Source organism: Rhipicephalus microplus, chromosome X (assembly GCF_043290135.1).
Source record: "Rhipicephalus microplus isolate Deutch F79 chromosome X, USDA_Rmic, whole genome shotgun sequence".
In the NCBI taxonomy this organism is placed as follows: Eukaryota; Metazoa; Arthropoda; class Arachnida; order Ixodida; family Ixodidae; genus Rhipicephalus; species Rhipicephalus microplus.
In genome coordinates this window covers 160,441,911-160,463,171 of record NC_134710.1, presented here as the reverse complement: position 1 = coordinate 160,463,171, position 21,261 = coordinate 160,441,911, and the positions used below count along the sequence as shown (strand labels likewise).

The 21,261-nt window shown below is 44.6% G+C and overlaps 2 protein-coding genes across 7 annotated transcripts in view; one reads left to right on the top strand and one right to left on the bottom strand.

Annotated features, from left to right (window-relative positions):
• The window catches only part of LOC119177086 (uncharacterized), a 119,431-nt gene that overhangs the window by 76,065 nt on the left and 22,105 nt on the right, over positions 1–21,261 (bottom strand). For both annotated transcript variants that reach the window (XR_005110534.2, XM_037428470.2), the window contains exon 5: positions 4,729–10,811. Coding sequence is in view for 1 of the 2 variants with exons in the window: in XM_037428470.2 (XP_037284367.2) it covers positions 4,729–10,811 (6,083 nt within the window). In the remaining variant the exon portion in view is untranslated. The remainder of the gene's footprint in view (positions 1–4,728; positions 10,812–21,261) is intronic.
• Positions 329–21,261, top strand: part of LOC119177087 (DNA transposase THAP9) — a 100,515-nt gene continuing 79,582 nt past the window's right edge. The window contains exons 1-3 of one of the 5 annotated variants that reach the window (XM_075878081.1): positions 329–854; positions 988–1,186; positions 1,341–4,028. In XM_075878081.1, the coding sequence (XP_075734196.1) occupies positions 784–854; positions 988–1,186; positions 1,341–3,401 (2,331 nt within the window). In that variant the 5' untranslated portion in view covers positions 329–783 and the 3' untranslated portion in view covers positions 3,402–4,028. Of the gene's footprint in view, positions 1,187–1,340; positions 4,029–4,304; positions 4,591–21,261 lie in introns of those variants that run through there. The other 4 variants (XM_075878087.1, XM_075878086.1, XM_075878084.1 and 1 more) reach the window with 4 other exon arrangements.

Genomic DNA, 21,261 nt, shown 5'->3' with positions numbered 1-21,261 from the left:
TGTTGTGTCAGCGGATGGAAACTGCTCTCAGGCATGTGCCGGTCACACCGGCCTGCTTAACGACCACGGCAAGGTTTCTTTTGGCGTTGCATAAGTGGTTGCCAGACTGGGAGGGTCAGTGTTGCTAGATTGTTGCTAAATTTGACGGCAAAAATTTTTTTGTAGTTGTGTTTTTTTGTGAGAATTTGGTGCTATCTGCGGTGCATTTTGCGAACGAGCGATGCTGGTTGTTTTAATTAACGGAATGAACCGCGCCTAGCAGTAGTCGAGCGTGGCGCTGCCGTGCAAGTAAGAGGCCGTTTTAATTAATGGAAATGAACCGCGCCTAGCAGAGGCCTCCTAATTGCACGGCAGCGCCGCGCTCGACTTCTGTAACGCGCTGTTTATTCTGTAAATAAAACGAATTCTGTAACGCGCGGTTCATTCCGTTAATTAAATTGGCCTCCTAATTGCACGGCAGCGCCACGCTCGACTTCTGCTTGGCTCGGTTCATTCGGTTAATTAAAACGGCCAGTGTCGCTCATGCACTCACCAAATGCACCGCGGATGGCACCGAACTCTTACGAAAAAGCCACAACCAAGGAGGTTATACTAAACTTTCTGGAGTGGCGGAGGGGCTCCGCGGCTGACGCCACGCGCCGCCATATTGCTCAGGGCAGAAAGCGGTCGAACGCATTGTAACGCGTGCATGTGCGTGCGGCCTCTCCGTTGTTTTTCTTGAGTGCGGTGCCTCTAATCGAATGAGGCCGCTGTGGCAGACGACTGTGACCTCTTCTGAAGACGATGGTGGGCTCTTGCGCAGCATTTGGCTGCGCAAATCGCGTGAAGCAAACACCGGGGATAACTTTTCACGTGTAAGTAGCGTGCTTTGCTCGCTCGCTTTCCCTCGCATATTTTTGCGATTACGAATGCATTCGCGCGTACAAGCATTTCCCATTTACGTCCGGGTGCCATGGAGACACTGTGAAACATTTTTGTGCTTTGCAGGTTTCCCAAAGACTGCGAATTGCGCAGTGCATGGGAGCGCGCTGTGAGGCGAGAAGGTTGGACTCCGAAGAAGAATGACGTCTTGTGTTCAACGCACTTTGAAGCAGACTGCTTCGATAGAACAGGGCAAACAACGAGACTACGAGCTGGTAGCATCCCTACCAAGTTTGCAGCGTTTCCAGCGCACCTACAAAAGCCAGTGAGTACGCTTCGTGAGCTCTTCGTTTACCAAATGTAGTTATTGTAGCGCTAGCTCCGCATCTCTGGGATTTTCAGTTTCTAATATTTAGTTGCGCATTCGCTCTAAATGCCTAAATTTCTGACGCTGTCGCGTTATTCCTCTTTTTGCGTAGGAGAAGAGAAAACGAGCTCCTCCAAAAAGTCGGGAGATGCCTTCGCCTCGGGAGCCTGTTTTGGATGAAGCTGCCGAAGTCTCCCCCCTGCAAACTTCCCCCCCGAAGGAGTGGTACAAGCAGAAAGTGCATGAATCGGCGAAAGCGGTACAGCAGCTGAAAAAGAAGGTCAAGACGTTGCACCAGAAGAAACGGAGACTTTCAAAACGCATTGATGCTTCTCAGGATTTGATTGAGCAGCTAAAGGAGCAGAACCTTTTGTCGGAAAAAGGGTTGGAGGTTTTCCAAGCGTTATTTTCTCCGGATATCCAGCAGCTTCTCAAGAGAACTCATGAAAAGACGAACAAATACCCCCCAGAATTAAGAGCATTTGCACTGACGCTTCACTATTATTCGCCAAGGGCTTATGATTATGTGCGAGCTAAGTTTAACAATGCTTTGCCAAACCAGCGAACTCTTCGCGAATGGTACAAGGCAGTGAATGGTGGTCCTGGCTTCACCTCAGAATCATTCGAGTTTATCAAGAACATAGTGCAAGGAAGAGATGAGCCACTGGTCGCTGCCATAATGGTTGACGACATGTCTATTAAAAAACATGTCCAACTTGTGGGCAACAAAGTTTTCGGATATGTCGACTTGGGCATGGAAATGCCAGATGACAGCCTCCCAGAAGCAACGAATGCCTGTGTTTTCATGCTGGTGGCACTCAATATGAGGCTGAAGGTGCCCCTTGGGTATTTTTTCATTGATTCTCTCTCTGGTTCTGAAAGAGCGCAGCTAACGAAAGAGTGTATCTCGCGCGTGACTTCAGCAGGTGTCATAGCAGCATCACTGACTTTTGATGGAGCGGCCTCGAACTTTTCAATGGCCAGTTTTCTTGGTGCTGATCTCCGCTGTCGTTCTCCGGGATTTAACACCTCATTCCAGTGCTTAGAAGATTGCCCAAGCAAAGTATTTGTGATTCTAGATGCCTGCCACATGATCAAGCTTGTGCGTAACTGCTTGGGATCAGTAAACCACCTCACTGATATTCAAGGGCGTAAAGTGAAGTGGTCATACATTGAAGCTCTTGAGGCCTTGCAACAAAAAGAGGGCTTGCACCTTGGAAACAAGCTGACGAAAGTTCATCTGGAGTGGGCAAAGCAAAAAATGAAGGTTCGACTGGCTGTGCAGACCCTTAGCTCATCTGTTGCTGATGCACTGGACTTCTGCGAGTATAAACTGAAGCTTCCCCAGTTTCAAGGTGCCCACGCAACAGCGGAGTTCATTCGAATCTTTGATCGCCTCTTCGATATTCTGAACTCGAGGAACCCTCTGGCGCGATCATTCAAAGCCCCACTGCGGCAGCAGAATGCAGCTTCTTGGAAATCGTTCTTCCACGAAGACGAGGAGTATATTAGGGGGCTGAAGGATGCAAGTGGGCGACCAGTGATAGATGGACTGAAAAAAACTGGGTTTGTTGGCCTCATCATTTGCATTCGAAGTGTCACTGCCCTTTTCGATGCCCTTGTGGCCACGAAAATTTTGAAGTATCTGTTGACGCACAAGATGTCGCAAGACCATTTGGAAACGTTTTTTGGTTGTGTGAGGGGAAAGGGGGGATACAACAACAACCCCACAGCCTGCCAGTTCAGAGCCGCCTATAAGCGCCTCCTCTTCCACACAGAGGTAACATCGTCTGACGCTGGGAACTGCTGCCGAGATGTGGTGTCTATCCTGAACATGTCCAGTGCTGTCAGCCTTGCCGAGTCACCAACAGCAGTTACGTCACACAGGAGGTCGTCGCTTCTGGAGCCTGTGGATGATGAACATGACTACACTCATCGTGTGGATCTCCCCCAGAGCCTTTCAGCGGTGACGAGTGCTGTTGTGCCGTATATAGCGGGATTTGTGGCTCGCAAGGTGCGGTCTGTCACGAATTGTGAGGAGTGCTGCGCTGGAATCAAGCGAAGAACCAGACCTTGTCAGAGCAAAAAACAGAGGTGGACTTGTCGCACCATCCAAGGACGTCTTAGAGATCTGCAGTATTGCAGAAAAGGGACTGCGAGTACTACAGCATGAATGCAAGAATTTGAAATCCCTTAATACTAGCTCAGATAGCCTTTTGGTACATGTGATGACTGCAGTGTTTGAAAAAGCATTGTTCGCGCAGCTGGAGCCTCACCTGCTGGACTGTGACCCCCTTGATAACCATATATATAGCTTATCAAAGAAAATTGCCAGCGTGTACATCAGAACAAGACTTCATCACATTTCTAGGAGAATGAACCAGGAGAACTGTAACAAAAACGTGCGCACACTCCTAACAAGAGAGATTATTTTCAAAAATCTCTAAGTGCGAGAACTTGATTGATGTGTTTTTCTATTTAATTTAGCTCACTGTTAGTGTTTGATGCATTTGTTCTTTTAGTCAGAATTTTAATTTTTTGCTGGAAGATTTAACGTTTGGTTTAGTCAAATGCATCTGGTACTGAATGTGACTAACTGTAGGGTTTAACGGGCCGACGCATTGCAGGCAATGAGCCTTGCCGTAGTGGAGGGCTCCGGATTAATTTTCACCATCTGGGGATCATTAACCTGCGCCGAAATCTCGTTTTCGCTTTTCGCCTCCATTAGAAAAGTGGCCGCCGCGGCCGGTAACCGTGGTGCTGAATGTGGACAAGTGAATAAATATGGTTGTACCGTGAACCTTCAGTTTCCTTTATTGCGTTATTGGTTTCATATTTTTGTTTTCGTCTCCAGCTAGCATTCTACAACTTCTCCCGCTCTTAAATTTTATTTTCGTTGCATCTTCTCGAGCGGTAGACAACAGTGTAAACATATAATACAAACTGATATCCTATCGCATCATCTTTAACTCTCAGTGTAAGTGTCAAGAAAAAAATAAATAGGATGTATATTAGTCGTTTCAAAGTTCCCTCGCGTCCTAAGAAAAATAAAGCGGCCCTTTCATTGCTATTACAGAAGGCACGGCTGCAAGCGTACGGGGCACAACGGCGGCACAAGGCAGTCGCCGCCTCCTTCTGCCCTGAGCAATATGGCCGCCGACGGGTTTCCGCGGCTTCACTCCGATACATGGGTGGGTATGCGGGACCGCCACTCCAGAAGTTCTAAGTATAACCTCCTTGGCCACAACTACAGGAAAAAATTTTTAGCCCAATTTAGCGACAGTCTGGCAAAACCACCCCACAGTCTGGCAACTGACTTATGCAACGCCAAAAGGAACCTTGCCACGACCACTGCAGACTTTGTAAGTAACCTCTTAAGTTTACTTATGCAACGTGTACTTGTAAGTAGCCTTGCTAAGAAAAACAACAGCCACTTTTTTTCTTCCTGTGCGGTGGAAGACCCGTAAAAATGATGGCATCGCAGGCATGAGTATACTTACTGTTTTGTGCTGAAGATCGGCACTTGCATCGGACTTGCCGCTGTTCTGTAGGAAGAGATCACACGCTTCATGTGGCTGACATTCAAAGTTGGTGCAGCTGACCGAACACTGCCGCCCGACGTTGCATGTCGGAGAAGCCGCGATATTGAAACAGTCTGCTCCACAACTGTCCGACGCTGGAGTGCCTGCATGGGACTTCGAACAGCTCGAAAATTCCGTCGAACCTGTTGCAGCAACATTAATGTCCCCGCCATCTGCCCTTATGAAATCAGTGCCGTGTTCTTCGGTGCACGTAGTTGCGTGCATTTCTGTTGATTCTTCTTTCGTTACTTCGCAGTCATAAATTGCGTTATCGTTTCCCGTAGCACGGTTGGATGGACTACTAAGAATATGTTCTTTGCCTTGAATTTCCAAGTCCTTTGGGATATCTTCAGGTAGTATAGGTGCGCAGGGCTGCCGATTTCTAGCAGCGAACCCCAACACAAACTCATCGTTGACAGCCAAGTTCGACGAGCTATTTACAATTTCTTCAGACCCGCTGAGATGTTCGTCACCTGTGAAAAAATCACGTTCCGGTATCTTAAGCACATGCTTTTCCACCACCTGATCGCTATCGGAAATATCCACGTGTGCTAAGTTAACAGTGCGTTCGGTGCCAGAAAGATGTAGTACCTCATGTGCTGCACTTGAATGTTCCACTTGTGCTTTGCTACGACTGAGGCCAATGGGGCTATGTGCAAATTCGCTATTCGTTCGCTTGGAGTACTTTTCACTGTGCTTGAATGCCGTTGGGGTGTGTTCTACATTTTTTGGTTCAGGAGTTGCATACAGCTCAGTGAAGCAGGTCTCATTTGGAGGAAAAGCATTGCTGTCATCATTGCCCTGCACATTTGCGTGCTCCATATTTGCTGAAGTCAATGTTGTTTCAGCATCTTGATATCTTATGCCATCCACCGGTGATAAATTTGAATGTTCTGAAGCATTTTCATTGTTTAATGCGCTGCTGCGAGGAACACAGATTGTTTCAGCACCTTCGTCAATTGTATATCTCGCCTTAACTGATATGTTAGTAGACCCAGTGACATCTAGTTTGCTGTTACTAGGTTCTTCGGTGCCCACGTGTTGGAGTCCGCCAAACTTGAAACTTTCACATTCATTTACAGATTCTTGTTCATGTCTGGCGTCGGTGCCAAGTTCGTCCGAGTGCTCAGGAGTTGAGATGTTTGTGGATTCCTGTTGATATTCTTCAGGAGCTGCACTTCTTTCATGTACCACATGTGCATTCATTATATCAGACTTAGTGGAAGGTGGATGTCTAGATGATGTGCCACACAGGTGAAGGTCGCCTCCCACTTCTTGCTTATTTTGATTATCATTGCTGCTGCATTTTCCTCTATGAAAAGAATAATTTTCATCCAATAAAAGCTCATCACTTGTTGCATTGACCCTATTGCTGAGAAGTATGGTCATTTGGGTGTTGGCTGTCATTGCTTCATTCTTCGGTTCATCAACATGTTCATGTTTTTGCAACGAAATCTCAGATGGTGATACTGTGCACATGCAGTTGGGGATTTCTATTTTATCAGTATTTTCCAGTTCGCTAGAAACCTCATGTGCTGTAGTGACACTCTGCTTGTGCTCTGCTGCAACAGTAGTGTCAAACGGTTCTCCAGTGATGGCCAAGTTTGCTTCCTTAGAGCACAGAGGCGATGCTTTGAAATTATCAAAATTACCTTTGTTTTTTAGTCTTCTTTCTGTAGAACTGAAATCATCACATGAACCTACAAGTAATCTTGATTTCATGGCATCACTGGTGTCTGTAATTTCTGTGGGAACAGAAGCGTAATCTTTTGTTTCTTTTGGTGCAGCGCTCCTGCCTTGAATAGTTTGCATTTGTTCATCACCTTGCATGGGCTTCCTTGGAATTTCATCCTTTTCATGCGGCCCGGAGAACTGACAAATTGCACCAGATTTATGGGTATGGGAACATGGTATAACTAAAGCAGGCATTTCTTTTGTGTCTTGTATGCTTATTGATGAATTAGGTTGCACTGGTCCAACTACCTTTGCAGTGTTAGGAGAACTAAAGTGAGGAAGCACACCACACTCTATGTTTGTGCTGTCAGATGCTGAAACAGATCCATCATAATGTTGCCCTTTTGCTGACCGACTCATAGCCGAGTTAGCATCGGGGCATATTACCAAACACTGTTTGATTGACAGCGCTGTTGGATGCTGTGAAGTATTACAAAACTCTATCGTCAAGTCGCAGCTTCCCAAACTTGTGGCCTCTTGGTGCTCTTGCTGCTGCTGGGTCGCTGTGAAGCAGGCGCTTAAGTTGTTGGTTACTGTGCTTACAGCTTGAGCCTCTTCATTTTGCTTGTGTGTATTGATCAAGCTACTTAACGAACCCTCACAAGTCACTGATACTGGCATTGAACTTGTGATTGCACTATCTGAAACCTTCGAATTCATAGCATCATTAGAGTTGTCTAAATTCCCACCAGTTGCTTTGTCAAGTGCAAAATCTGGAAGTGCTTCTGTGTTGTGCTTGTCTTGAAGTGTAGGCAATTCGCAGTTGACAAGGATGGAATCTTGGTTAGTTGCATATGTTGACATAGTGTGTTTCTCTCCAGGTTCATTTAGTGGTGAAGTGTGGCATTGCAACGACAGCTCTTGTGGTACTTCTCTCAGTCTCACTTCATCTTGTGGAAAGTGAACCACATATTTTTTTCGCTCATAGGGCTCAACAGCGTTTCCAGCATTGGAGATTGTACATACTGCATCTCCTGTGACCATTCCTGCTTTCTCAGTAATTTTATGTATTGTGTTTTCTGTATATTCCTGTGTTTTCAGGCTGCCAGTTATGGTTTGTTCTGCTGGTTCCTTTTCTTCATTGGGAACTGTTGAAAGAGCACTTACTGTTGCTTCATTTTGAAGACCCTCATTTGAGCCTGATCCTGTGATTGGTTGCTCTTCAGGGACATAGTTGGAGCATTTGTTATCTGATTTATTGGCTATACTCATGTTTGATGAAATCATTGCTGGTGTCTCAACATCCAAAGACACACTGGACAGGTCAAGTTGTTTGATATTATCAGTGCATTTTCCTGAGCTTGATGAAAGCAGCTTTGGAAAAAAACTAGAAGTACAAGTTTCCTTGATTTTCTCCGGTTCAGTGTTATACAGTGTATCACATGGGCTTTTTATCGTGTCCGTGTTATCGCTACCACCGGAGCATGGGAGCACTTCCTGTGTATTTATGATCCGCTCTTCCTTACATGGTTCTTTTTGCAGGGATGTTTCTTGTGTGTCTGCTGATTTTGATGCCTTATCACCAGAACAAGAAAACTTGTCCTGTGTTTCCAAATTTCTTTGAGATAGAGTCAAGTCTGGTGTGTTCAGTCCCTTTTCCAGTGATGCACCTTCTGCAATGTCTGCATGTAACTTGTGAGTGTCTTCTAATACATGCAGTGATGATGATAAGTTGCTGCAGGATTCTACACTTGCACTCTGTTGCGAACCTGTTTGAACAAGTGGCACACACTCAAGGCTGCCTAGTGCATCTTTGTCTTCCCTAGCAGCATGCAGGCAACCTGAAGATTCGTGTCTAGCCAGAGCTTGCCGACCATCATCTTTAGCCTGCGTTTTATATAAAGGTTGAAAAGTCTCCTGATGAAAGGAAGTCTCCTGGATTGAACTTTCATCACCCATTTTTTGCACTACATGGTCTGTCTTTATATTTTGGTCATTTTCAAGTGCTTGCACAGGAATTTTAAAATTGAGAAGTTGTGAGGAAGCACTGTTAAGTGTCTCCTGTGTACTGGCTTTTTTTGAAGCTTCTGTGAATGTGCATGTCAATTCTGTATGTTCGTATGATCTTTCAGTATCCATGTCTTCTAAGCAATCTGTCGGAGATGAAGTGCTGCTTGCAATTGAAGTACTCTGCCCAGATATTTCTTGTTCATGCTTGTCATTCTCTGGAGTTGTACAGGGTTCGGTTTTTTTAACAACAGTATCAAACCCTATAGCATCAAAGCACTGGGGTGAACTAAAACTGTCAGGCTTGCTTACTTGTGCACCTTCATCCAATACCTTTCCTTCTGTAAGGGATGCATCTGATAGTACTCCTGTACCATCCGTAGGCAATAAAGTGGTGCAGAAAAGCTCCTCGTTTTGTGAAAGGCTGCTCTGTGTTTCAAACATGGCTGGTTCACTTTGGGGCAATACAACATTATAAGGTGACTCAGTAGCACTTTTTTCACCAACTTCCTCTGTCCCACAGTTTTTTTTGTCATTACTGGAAATGTAATTTTCATGTAAAGTTGTTGATGTTGAGAATTCAACTACTTTGTCCTGCTGTGCCGATAGGCAAGAGTTGGTGAGCTGCACGTTATCTTCATTATGAGCACTCATCTCTTTTAAAAGGCTGTCAGTAGCATTATCAACTTCTTTTTCATCAATGAGGTTGGCATCAGTACAAGGCATGTCTTGACACTGTTCAGACAAGGCCAGTGTTTTCTCTGTTGTTTGAAGAATGGATGCAACGGCATTTGTCATCTCTTCTAATGTCAACGTTCTACGTACAGATGGTCTTGTGGGGCTGCTAGAAACATCTGATGGCATGCTACTTGTGCTGGGGTTGTGTCCAGCAGATGTTGAAGCATTCACATCTTGTTCTAGTGCTTTTTGATCCACATCTTTAGTAATTACAGCTGCTGGCTGAAGATTCTCGTTCTCTGATGGTGTATTTACCACAGTGTTTGCATCATGATTCCCCATGGCAGAATCCTTATTTAAATCTTTCCACTCTTGTTCCACCAAACTTGTTGGACTCCTTTCAGCTGTTGCACACGCTGGTATTGTGTCGCATAATACTGAGCTGACACTCTCTTTCCCACTATCTGTCTCCGTTGTTTTTTGTCTACTTTCCACCTCTGTTATGTGTAGTTTGTTCAGTGTCTCGTGAAGGTCATCTTCAAGTGAGCTTTGGGTATCTTGTGTGACTGGCTGCGAATCCTTCAAGGCAGATGACTTGAGTGCTGGTTCACTTGTTAGCACGTTAGAAGGCACTTGAGTAGGTGAAGTATTCAACTGGCATGCTTCAGCATTTTCAGGTAATGGTTCACATCGCATATTTACACGATTACAAGAGATGACACTCTTTGTTGCACCAGTTCTTGTTATGAGCATCCGCAATGGCCTTCCCCTTTTTTCGCTTCCATCTACTACAGAGCATTGGATGGGGTTGCTTGTTCTTTTGATGGTAGACTGATCAATCTCTGGTAAAGGCTGCGGTAATGCTAGCTGGCTCGAGTCCAATTGGCTAGGTTCAGCATTGGTGGCCATGGTCACTGGTGATTTTTTTTTGTTTTTCTTTCGTGTACTTCTGTGTGCAGTCACAAGTCCTGTGGATGGATCTTCTAAGCGTGCATATTTCTTTCTAACGCATTCAGTTTCTTCAGCAGTTTTGTCCGGAGGGCTAGCTGATGTTGCTTGGCATGCTTCTACATCACACACACTTTTTTCATCATTGGTGATCGGTTCCATGCATCTGGGCTGTGAAGCAGTGACCATTGCTTGACTGATAGAACTTTCTCGTTTCCTTCTGGAAGGATATCGGTGGTCTTTACGCTCTTCGATTGGGGGAGGAGAAACGACAGGTGCTACAGCTCCTTTTCGAGGCGATTGTACTGTCCTTTGCACCATGTCATGCATACTGTACTCATTCGGGGTGCTTGAAAACTCAGGCTGTGGCTGGCAGGTTTGCTGTTGCTCCTCTGCTCCTACTGACTTCGTGCGCCCTTTCTTGTCAGGACATGGAGGAGATAGCCTCTGCTGACGAAGTCTGCCCCTTCTGCTAGTGTTCACTGCAGTATTTGCTTCCATAGGCAGCTTTCCTTGGTAGGGACAATGGCTAGCATTCCCTCCTGGATCTATAGAAGATGGGCATGTGCGACCTCTGCGTGGACGCTCCCAGGACCCTTGGTGGCTGCTCTTCTCATCCAAAACAGGGCTGAGCACCACTGGTGCTGCTGTGGCCTCTTCACCGCCCACTTTCTCTGGTACGCTGCTGAAGGCCTCTGCACGTAAAACAGTAGTGCTGGCATTGACTCGGGCAAGTTGGTTATTCATGATTGTGAAAACTACAGCACAAAGGACGACGGACTAACACACACAGACGACAAACGAGCGCCTGTTATTCTGTGTGTTAGTCTGTCATCTTTTCACTGTTATTTTCACGAACAATAGTGCTGCATTTGGAATAAAATGCACTTGCAACATGTATGCCTTTCCACAAAACCATCCACCAACAGGACAGTGTTCGTGGACTTTCAGCTTGCATAATAGGTAACAAAATTATTTGTGTCTTTAGGATAAGCATTTTTGCAATCGAAAGGTAGATAAAGCAAGCACTGAAATGGTTCACCTCTTTCATAGTGGTTCACCAGTTCCATGAAAGTTGTTTTTAGGATCAGCAACAAATCAGCCATAGAAGCGTCATCTAGCATCTGTTTCCTAGTTCATTTACCAACTGATGCACTAGCTTGCTTACACCCACCTGCCTTGGTGGTCTAGTGGCTATGGAGCTTGACTGCTGACCCAAAAGTTGCAAGATCGAATCTTAACCGTGACATCTGCATTTTTGATGGAGGCGAAAATGCTTGAAGCACGTGTGTGTAAGATTTAGGTGCACGATAAAGAACTCCTAGTGATTAAAATTTCCAGAACCGTCCACTACAGCATCCATAATCACACTATCATTGTTTTGGGACGTTAAACCCCAACAATTATTACTAGCTTGGCTTACACTTTTGAGCTCTTTACATGCGAGAGGTATGCAAATACTTGAAACCCCAGATTAACAGATTCAACATCTTGATACTAAGTTACTTCTTGGAGTTTAATAGTACTGAAACTTGGCAAAGATTGTAAGGTAAAGGCAGTTTCACATGACACAAAAAGTAGCGATTTTCAGACTGTGAATTCGCTCGCAGCAAAAAAAGGGCTGTTCGCCTCTGTTGCAGCGGTCAGCGCCAAGCGACCAACATGTTGAAAGTTTTTTTGCTCTGTTCACAGCGGAGTGATTTTTTGGTCGGGACCCTTCGAAATAGGGCCGGGTCGGCCAAGCCGCCGCAATTGTGTCGACCTATTTGTTCTGGCAATAGACGGTGTTCCACACTTTAAAAATGGATACAGATTGAAAAGTGTTTTTTAAATGGCGAAACATGCATGCTCTTCATCACCGTTCGTGAAAACTGAATAATATAACGAATAGATTGTTACATTACATTTGAAAAATTCTGCACTGTCTGCCACAAAGAACGGTGACAAGAAACGTTGCTCACCACGCCAGTCACAGAGCGAAAATCGCAGACCATTCGCAGCCCATGTGAAACGTAGCCCCCATTAGCTAGTGGTTGCGAGTGGAGCGAACGGAATGATTTTTTTCGCTGAACTTGCGGCATGTGAAATCGTACCAGCAACAGCTGGAAGACAAGGCGATGTACTTGTGGGCTACTTGGTTAATCATTGTCACATATGGCAGTCCACACCGGGTGAAAGGATGACACTAAACAAGGCATGCACAAATGCTTGTGTATGTCTTTCTTATGTGTTGCCTTTTTACCCAGTGTGTGCTGCCATATGCTATAAAAACCATATGCAGACAACTTGTTAAAATGAACACTTTGTACTTATAACTTCTGTTTCTGCGTTCCTTTATGTTTGTAGTGGCTGTGGGCATGTGTTTTTCTAATTAGCATGTAATTAAAAACTGCATGTTTAACACTCTTGCCTTGCACATTCTTTTTGGCTGACTGTTGTCTTCAGATTCGTGACGAAAATCAGTGGTGAGCCGGCCAAGATACTTTATTTATTTTTGATTTCACGGATGTCTGTTTGGCAGGGGAGATTGACCTGTGAAAATTTTAGAGTTAGCTATGAAGCTTGGATTGTTGGGTAAATAAGCAATAAGTTTTTATGATCGTGACGAAAATAGATGGAGATGTGAGCGAGTGTAGACACGCAAGGAAAGGCGTAGAGAAGGAGGTGGCTCACCAAGTGGCTGGAGGTAAAACAAATGGCTACAACGACATCGGCAGCAGTTATCGATACTCTGCGGTCGTTGTTTGCAAGGTTTGGCCTACCGCGCAAGGTGGTCTCGGACAACGGCACTCCGTTTGTGTCCACGGAGATTCTCAAGTTTTACAGTGACAACGGCGTCTCGTCTGTTACATCAGCTCCTTACCACCCGGCTACGAACGGACAAGCCGAGCGCTACGTGGCTGAGCTAAAGCGCGCCCTTACTAAAGACCAGACTGGGACAATGCAACGCCGCATCGCGCCGCTTTCTCTTCAGACAGCACAACACTGTTCAAAGCAATACTGATCAAACGCCAGGGAAATTGATGTTCGGACGAGAAATGAGAACCCAGCTGACAGCAATTATCCCGGAGCCCTCAGCGAAAGCACCGTCGGAGGAAGAAAAGCTCCCGTATAGCAGGAGAATTGAAAGTGGACAGCGCATATACGCCCCCCAGTTCCACAGAAAGCCCGGCTGGGTTGAAGCGACGGCACTCAAACGCACAGGTTTGCGGTCATGGCTCGTCGACATTGGTGGAAAGGCCACACGCCGCCACCTTAATCAGCTACGCCGTTCAGGTAATTTGCCAAGGGAACCTCCCATTCAAGCAGCCACCTCGACGGAAGCTTTGTTCCACTTAGCCTGGCATCTCGCACCAGATGAATCGGTGCCGCGGCCCTGAACACAAAAGAAACGACACCCAGCGAGCGGAGGCTTCTCTTCCTAGTGCGTCTAGAGCGTCCACGCGCCCACGGCGGCCCCCAGATCGCTTCCAAGCGACAATCTAATGTTGAATTCCAATGGCGGAGTCGGAGCAAGTTTTTCTGCTCCTTTCAGAGCAAGTGTGTTCCAATGACAGAGTGAGAGCGAGAGTCAAAAGTTCCAATGAGAGAGCCGGAGGGGATTCAGAGCGGGAGTCCCTCCGTGGAGCAGGAAAAACTGCTCCGCCGAAATCGGTGGAGTAAACCGGAACTCAGCGTGACGCATTTCCTTTAACACGTTTGCCTGCTTGGGGACGCGGCTGGCGCGGCGCGAGTAAGGTCCCTAGATGAAACAAGTTTCATCTAGGGACCTTAGGCGCGCGAGTTGTGTTGATAATGGCGGACGGCACGGACGGCTCGGCTACCTCGACAAAGCGTGCGGCAATGCTTCTGCTACTCGATAGCGACAGCAGACATCGTGGACAATAGCTGTTGCACGCTTGGCCTGATATCCATTCCACACAGGTGAATAGCGCTGAACAAGCCAACGAACGATGCGGCGATGCTGGTAAACCACGTGGCAAACAGACAGCGGAAAAGACCACGCGCAAGGTATCCTGGGTAACGCGGCAGCTTCTGCCTTGCTCCAGCAGGGCGGGTTCTGTTCCGATGGCGGATTTGGAGGATTTGCTCTACGCCAGAGTCGAGTGCTCGCTCGCGAAGTCGGTCGGCTGCACCGACTCCGCCATTAGAATTCAACATAAGGAGGGAGGAGATGTTGTGTTCCAAGCACCCCTGTGTCACGAGCAAGCCTCCGAACCCGCGAAGGACCGGATGCTGAAACTGCTTCCAGATGTTGACTCCTCCCCTTCCCCCGCTCGGCGCAAACGAGCCACCGTTCGTTTCCCCCGGCAGTTCGGCCGCTGCCTCCATCCGAATAGGAATAAACTTGTTTTTAACCGTTCGAGGCTGTCTGAGCTTTTTGGACTACCACGACCTACGCGTACGTCTATGGGCCGACGACAACACCGGACATAACATAGAAAACGTGGAAGAATGTCGCAAAAGATGTGCAATGTGAGGAGGAAAATACTTAAAGTTGAAACGCAACAATGTCATCAGTGAGTGCATGCACTGTATTTATTGTATAGTGTTCCAGAAACTGTGTAAAGACATTGATAGTGACAGTGACATGAAAAATTGTTTTGGGTGGATAATCACGGTTATTTTATCTCAATGGTGTACTTTGACTGCATTCAGTACGATGGTGGCACAACATGACGAGTGTGGTGGTGGTGAAGTGTTAGCTTGAGACTGATAGTGATGAATGGTGGACTGTGACTTCTCTGAAGACATCGAAAGTATTGAGCAGTTTTCTTCAGGAGAAAACTCTTGAGGAAGGAGGCCATTGTCCCATGAAGGAGCTGACCATGAAAATATGAGGAAAAAAGAGGAAGACATTAAGCAAGGCATCAAGGTTTGAAGAAGAGAAAAACGAAGGTGGAGATATAGAAAGCAAGGTGGCGTGGGCGGAAGGGCTCGGGGTGTGCGATCGTGAGCTGGACACGAGCGTCGCCAGCTTGTGTTCCGAGCGCTCCAGCTCTCATGGTTTTTAGGCATCGCACTGTAGACTCATGCTTTTCCAGGATGACTCCAAGGAACCGTATGGGAGTCGCGACAATCCACATCAGCCAGGAAGCGCCATCGGCTTGTGTGCCGAGTGCGCCGTCCTACGGCATCGCACCATAGGCCTCGACCGAGCCAGTTACTGTTCCGGTAGGATACAGGCCATATCAAGGACCTGTGACACCCAGGTTAACAAACTCTACCTCCCAGCCTGAATGACACTGCCAGAGGAAGACTGTCACAGACTCGGACGATGAGGTCAACGCCAGTCCCTCTGCAACGCTAGGCACAGACTCGGACGATGAGGTCAACGCCAGTCCCTCTGCAACGCTTTGCCTCTCGAGACACTGCCACAGAACGTGCGAGTTGTGTAAGCGATGAATGCTTTATACTTATCATAACTTCTGTTTAGTGCCGGTTTTATTTAGCATTTTTCTTTTCGTGTTTGTAGTTGTTTTAAGAATAATGCGTTTTTTCTCATGGATCCATAACAACAAAAAAAGTATCCTGGCAGGCTCGCCACTTATTTTTGTCACATATCTCAGGACAGAAAAGACCCTAATCTCTATGGGGATCTAAAGCAATAACATCACCAATGGCAGAAATGCATGCATGTTGTTCTGCCCTGTGTGTCTCAGGATGGCCACTGGTTTCTCTTCCAACTTCGGCGTTGCTCATTTCATACACAAAGGAACATCCTCCCACAAAAACTTGCTTGTATGTATTTTAACCTTGTCAAAAAGGAATGAGAATACATTGAAAAAATATTACTTTTTGGCACGGTGGTTCACAAGCATGCATAAACTTTTTAAGGTATGCTTTTAATGTGATATAACGAAAACTGTGAAAAAGCCCCATCTCGAAGGCACATGCGCAATTAGGGAGACAAAGGAAAATAAGGTACTTCCAATTCTACATCTTTATTGCCATTTAGCTCTTATTAAAAAATTTTGAGCTACACTAAGAATGCTCATCTGTCATGCAACATATACACATTAAACAGCGCAATAATGATGTACTGAACAAAACTGAAGACTGGGCCCATTCTGAAAAAAATGGGAAAGTTCCATCAACACTGGTCAAATTGTTTGTGTGACTAACTGGTCTTACAATGCTCACAAGGGAGCACTGCTTGTCTATCCAAATCCGGTTGCCTTGATAGCAGTGCCGCTGTTTCAGGTGGTGACAGCATTTGAATGGCCAGGTGATTTGCCATCAGAATGATGCAGAGTTTTTAGGCAAAATTGCACGAACACATATGTTAAGCGGTGACGAAGTTGTGTTTTTTTAAGTTCATGTGCAAGAAAATGACTGGCTGTGTCAAGACTGACCCAGAAAAAGATTCGCAGAGTGTGGGAAAAAGATTCGCAGATTGTGGGAAAAATAAGTTGTTCCAATGATTAGTGATGCATGTTAGTAATGTACTATTTATATGTGTTGAAGAGGATTCAAATAGATTTCACCTGGTTAATGGATTTTGTCTGTACTTTACTAATTGCATGAGAATGGACATGTATTTGTCATGGTACACCCTTTCTGCATTTAAACAGAAGTAGTGTTCTCTTGTAATAGTACATTTGAGCTGCACGAGACTGTAATATAGGTAATCATGGCGTACCGTAAGCCATGCAAATTTTAATGAGGCTATGGGGAGCACATACATGTAGTGAGCATTAGATTCAGCTGCTAACTCAGGTCCTGATTGCAAGGACTACCACTCCCCAAAAGTACGATAAGCCATAGAGTAAAAAGTACACTGAAAATCCGATGACACAACATGTGCCTTTGTTGCACAACCTCTCTAGTATACCCACCTACTGCATAAGTCGCGTGTGTAAAATTGCTCAGATAATAGTTAGCTGCAATTTGATTTCTGCTTACCGAGAGGTGTAGTGCAGCTGGAATTATAGAGGAATGAGTAGTGTGTACAGCACAACTTTTGTGAGTTACGGCAGTGGTGCAGGAAATTGCAGCAGGATGCACAGACATTCGATGCAGATAGACAGGGAAGAGTGTCTGAACCAATGACCGTATTCGTATTCGACAAAAAACTGGAAGGATCGAGAAAATTGTCCAATCGTAGTTTGTGTGCCGAGATTTTCACTTCCTGAAATTTGGCAGTCAGCTTTCTATACCACCATAGGAGACTGTAGTTTTGCAAGCTCTGTGTCAGGTGGCTTCCCAAGATGCTGACCAGCCCTCACAAAACGTAGTGAATAGGTGTTGCCTTGATGCTTCTTCAGCGCTATCATGATGGAGAATATTGTTTTCTTAAACAAAACAGTCGCAAGGGACAAGACATGGGTCTGTTTCGAAACAAAAGGAATAACAGCACAATCTAGACAGTGGAAGCATTCAAATTCTTCAAGAGTAGAGAAGCTCAAGCAAACCTTCTTTAGCAAGAAACTTATGGCTACAGTGTTCTGGGACAGTAATAGTGACCTTTTGGTAAAATTCATGGAACCTGGCATGAACATCACTACAGCTTCATATAGCATGACTCTTGAATGTCTACAAAGGTTAATTCTGAACCAGCTAAAAGAAATGTCATCAGGCATTGTCTTTCCTCGTAACAAAGCATGGCTGCATGAAGCAGCTGTAATAAAAAAAAAGCTCCCTCAGTGTTTTTTGGTGGGAAGTGTTCAACCACCCACCGTACATCGCAGAATTAACTGCCTTTGATTTCCACACCTTTTGCACACGTGAAGTGCTGGCTAGGAGGAGACAAGTTTGACTTTGACAGCGAGCTGCAGACTGGCATAGACAACTGGTTGAAAGTACAGGCGTCTGCCTTTCATAGGAAAGTTGGTGCCATGTACATTGAAACTGCGAGTGTAGAGAAACATCTTGTATGTGTACCTATTTGTTTTGAATAAAGCAAACTTTAATTTTCACTCTGGTTTTTATATTGTGGCTGATCAGGCCTTGAAAGAAAGGTACTCCTCATACAATATAACATAGTCAACTGAAAAAGTAAACAACCCACGTGAGTGTGTGACCCCCAGCCTCTTCACAACATTTTCGCTACATCAGTGGTGGTGAGCATCTTTGCTTCAAATGATGGCCTGTGTATTTTCTTACAAGACACAAATATTTTCTATGTTCCTCTCTATAATTTGATGTGCCCTTTGGCTGCCATGGCTATATGCTTCTGTCTCAAGAGCAGGTCATCCATGTAAAAGTTATCGCATAACTTTCATCAGTCACAAGCTGATAGCTCCCCAACAGTATGCTGCTCAAGGCACATGTGGCTGTTGTGATACTCCTATAAAAAAAATATAAGTGACAGCCTTAGTTCAGATGACTTATTTTTGGCTTAGCACACCGTTACATGGCATGTATAAGCATATCAGCACATGCTTGCATGGTTCATAAACTTTTGCAGTCAATTGCACGTTAAACAAAAAAAAAAAACATTTGTCTGCTAAATGAACATAGTTCATGGATGAGACAAGTTCCTAACTACATTATTCATTCCCAGAAGCTAACCTTGGCAGCTTTGAATGAAAACGTGGTTCACCAGCACCGATGTGATGAATCTGGCAAAGCATAGTGGCAGTAGGGTGCCGCACTTAAACCAGTGTTCCAATTACTATACATGAGTGCAACATGAAAGGCAACTCCTCCTGTCTAGGAGTTGCCTCGTCAGGGTAGAAACAGCATCTTGGTGGTATGTAAAAAAAAAAACAGGAAACAATCAGTGCCTTTAAATTATACTGCAGGTTAGAGCATGCCCGCTTGCTGAAGTCTGAAACAGAAGCCTTGCTGGAATAGCCATCATGCATGTGCCATAAACATTGCCTCTGGACCGATTTTCATTAAAATTTCAAATACAGCTACGTGCTGCCTTATGCGAGATAACCTTTAGAAACTGCTGCTTAGTAATAATATGAATGCACATGTAATCACTTCAGAAAAAAAAAAAAAGAGACATCAGCATTTTCATTGCTGCTACGGGTTAACCTTTCGAGGGATAATGGGACGAATCTGTCCCACTTTTTTTTTTTTTTTTGCAGTAAAAGCTTTTTACTCTGCAGTGCCTTGCTAAAGTTCTAGATTTAGGGTATTTTTTTCTTTTCCGAATTTCGAAAAAAGTACATCTAGCATAAATCTATTTGTGTCAAAGCGTACCATGACAACAACAAAACAAATCAACACAAATGTATTTTATGTTTAATGCACCCTATTACGTTGCAAGACATGCTTTCTGATGGAGAATGCTCTGAAATTTCTTTTTGTCATTTTTTACGACTGCAGTACTGAAAGCTTTGGCTAATATGTTGTTTCTGAAATTAAGAGCCAAATAATGAAATGGCGAGATTGATGCTCTTGGCATTCAGAAAGTGAAAAAGAACACGAATATAGAAAATTTAAGTGAAAAGCTAATACCTTAAAGATGCGAAAAAAGTTTGTAACTGCATTGTCAAAAGTTAGTGCATTGAGTGATCCCGTATTTCTGTGGCTTGTCTTGATTCATAGCTGCAATTTTATGTGCCGAAATTCAGGCACAACTGAGGTGCTTGACCTGATGCACACCAACATAGGAAACAGAAAAGAAGTAAAATGGTTAGTGTGAACAGGCCCAGCCAGAGCCGCTGGCACTCACAACAGGTGCAGTCGGCCATTGTGCATCACAGCTGGAAATAAGTTGTTACCGAGTTTTTTTTTTTCACACTGTTTTTGAAGTGCCCCTTTGTAGCACATCAAACCTTTTCGTGAGAGAAATTTAGCAAAAAGACGGTATTTTGGTGCACTCATGAGGCAAAGTGTTGTCCCACATTTTCGAACACCCGTCATAGTTCAATGTTATACATACGTCTCTCTTATTTTGGTGAAAATTACTTCATACTATTTTAAGTACATTATTTAGATATTATACAGGCTATTTACATCACAACAGGTATGGGCAGAACAAATACCTTTCACAAACAAAGTTTGCAAGTGACTGAAGTACAGTCCGGCCACTAATGTAGGCATGGGTGGATAAAATGCCAACTGGAAATAGGTATCAAAAAAAAAAAGCTTTTGCAACCGCCATTCAAATCTTGATGTATAACAAGCAATAGAAATGATGGAACGTCTTAAAGTCCATGAAATGCCACTGGAAGTAGGTATTAAAAAAAGAGCTATTGAAACTGTCGTCCAATTGTTAATATATAACAAGCAATAGAAATGGTGGACAGTCGTAAAGTCCATAAAACGGTAATTCAGTGTGCTAGTGTATGACAATGATTGCTTACGTTAGTGTTGGAAGAAACTGTAAATTTCTTTTTAGGGGCGATGCTCCGTAAGGCCTAGACTTGTAGGTGCCCATGTCCATCACACAGATAGGTAGATGCGAGACACAAAAGTTTAATATACAAATATGAATCATATTTGTGACAGAACAATATAAAACACCTAGAAACACAAACCCTTTATACTAGTCAGTGACTAGTCAGGATTATGGACATTAGGACCTAGCTTTGTCGTCTAAGCTTGCTGTCATGGTGGTGAGAAAACCATTGCTATAGTTGAAATGTGTGTATGTGAATAAAAAAAGGTTTACAATAGACGAACAATAATTATAATTGTGAAGGAGCAATATAAAACACCTACAAGTACAAACCCATTATAATAGACGTTGGTGACCAACATAGACATTATAGATCTTAAGACCAAGCTTTGTCGTCACCTCTGTGTCACTTTGTCACTCAATTTACATTATATGGGGCAATGCTCGGGTAACACATGTGAGACAAAAAAAAAAGGTTTAACAATATACTAATATCAATTATAATTGTGACAAAACAGCGTAAAACACCTACAATCACAAGCTCCTTATACTAGTCAGCCACTCAACGTAGATACGGATCTTAGGACCTAGCTTCACCCACTCGTCGTCATTCACTTTGTGGAGATGCGTGGATTTTTTTCGTAATTTGGCAGAGCTCAGCCACTGCATTCGCTTTGATGTCCTCTTTGGGCTCATTTTCAATGTCAAGAGAAGCCAGAAGTCACTGTAGCGAAACTTGATGATTGAAGGTGACTTTCCCAGTGCACACCTAGTTTCTTACGTGCCTTGCAATCTAGACACCTTGGCAAGCATCACTTCGTGCTTAGCTTATTGAAGCTGCCTCA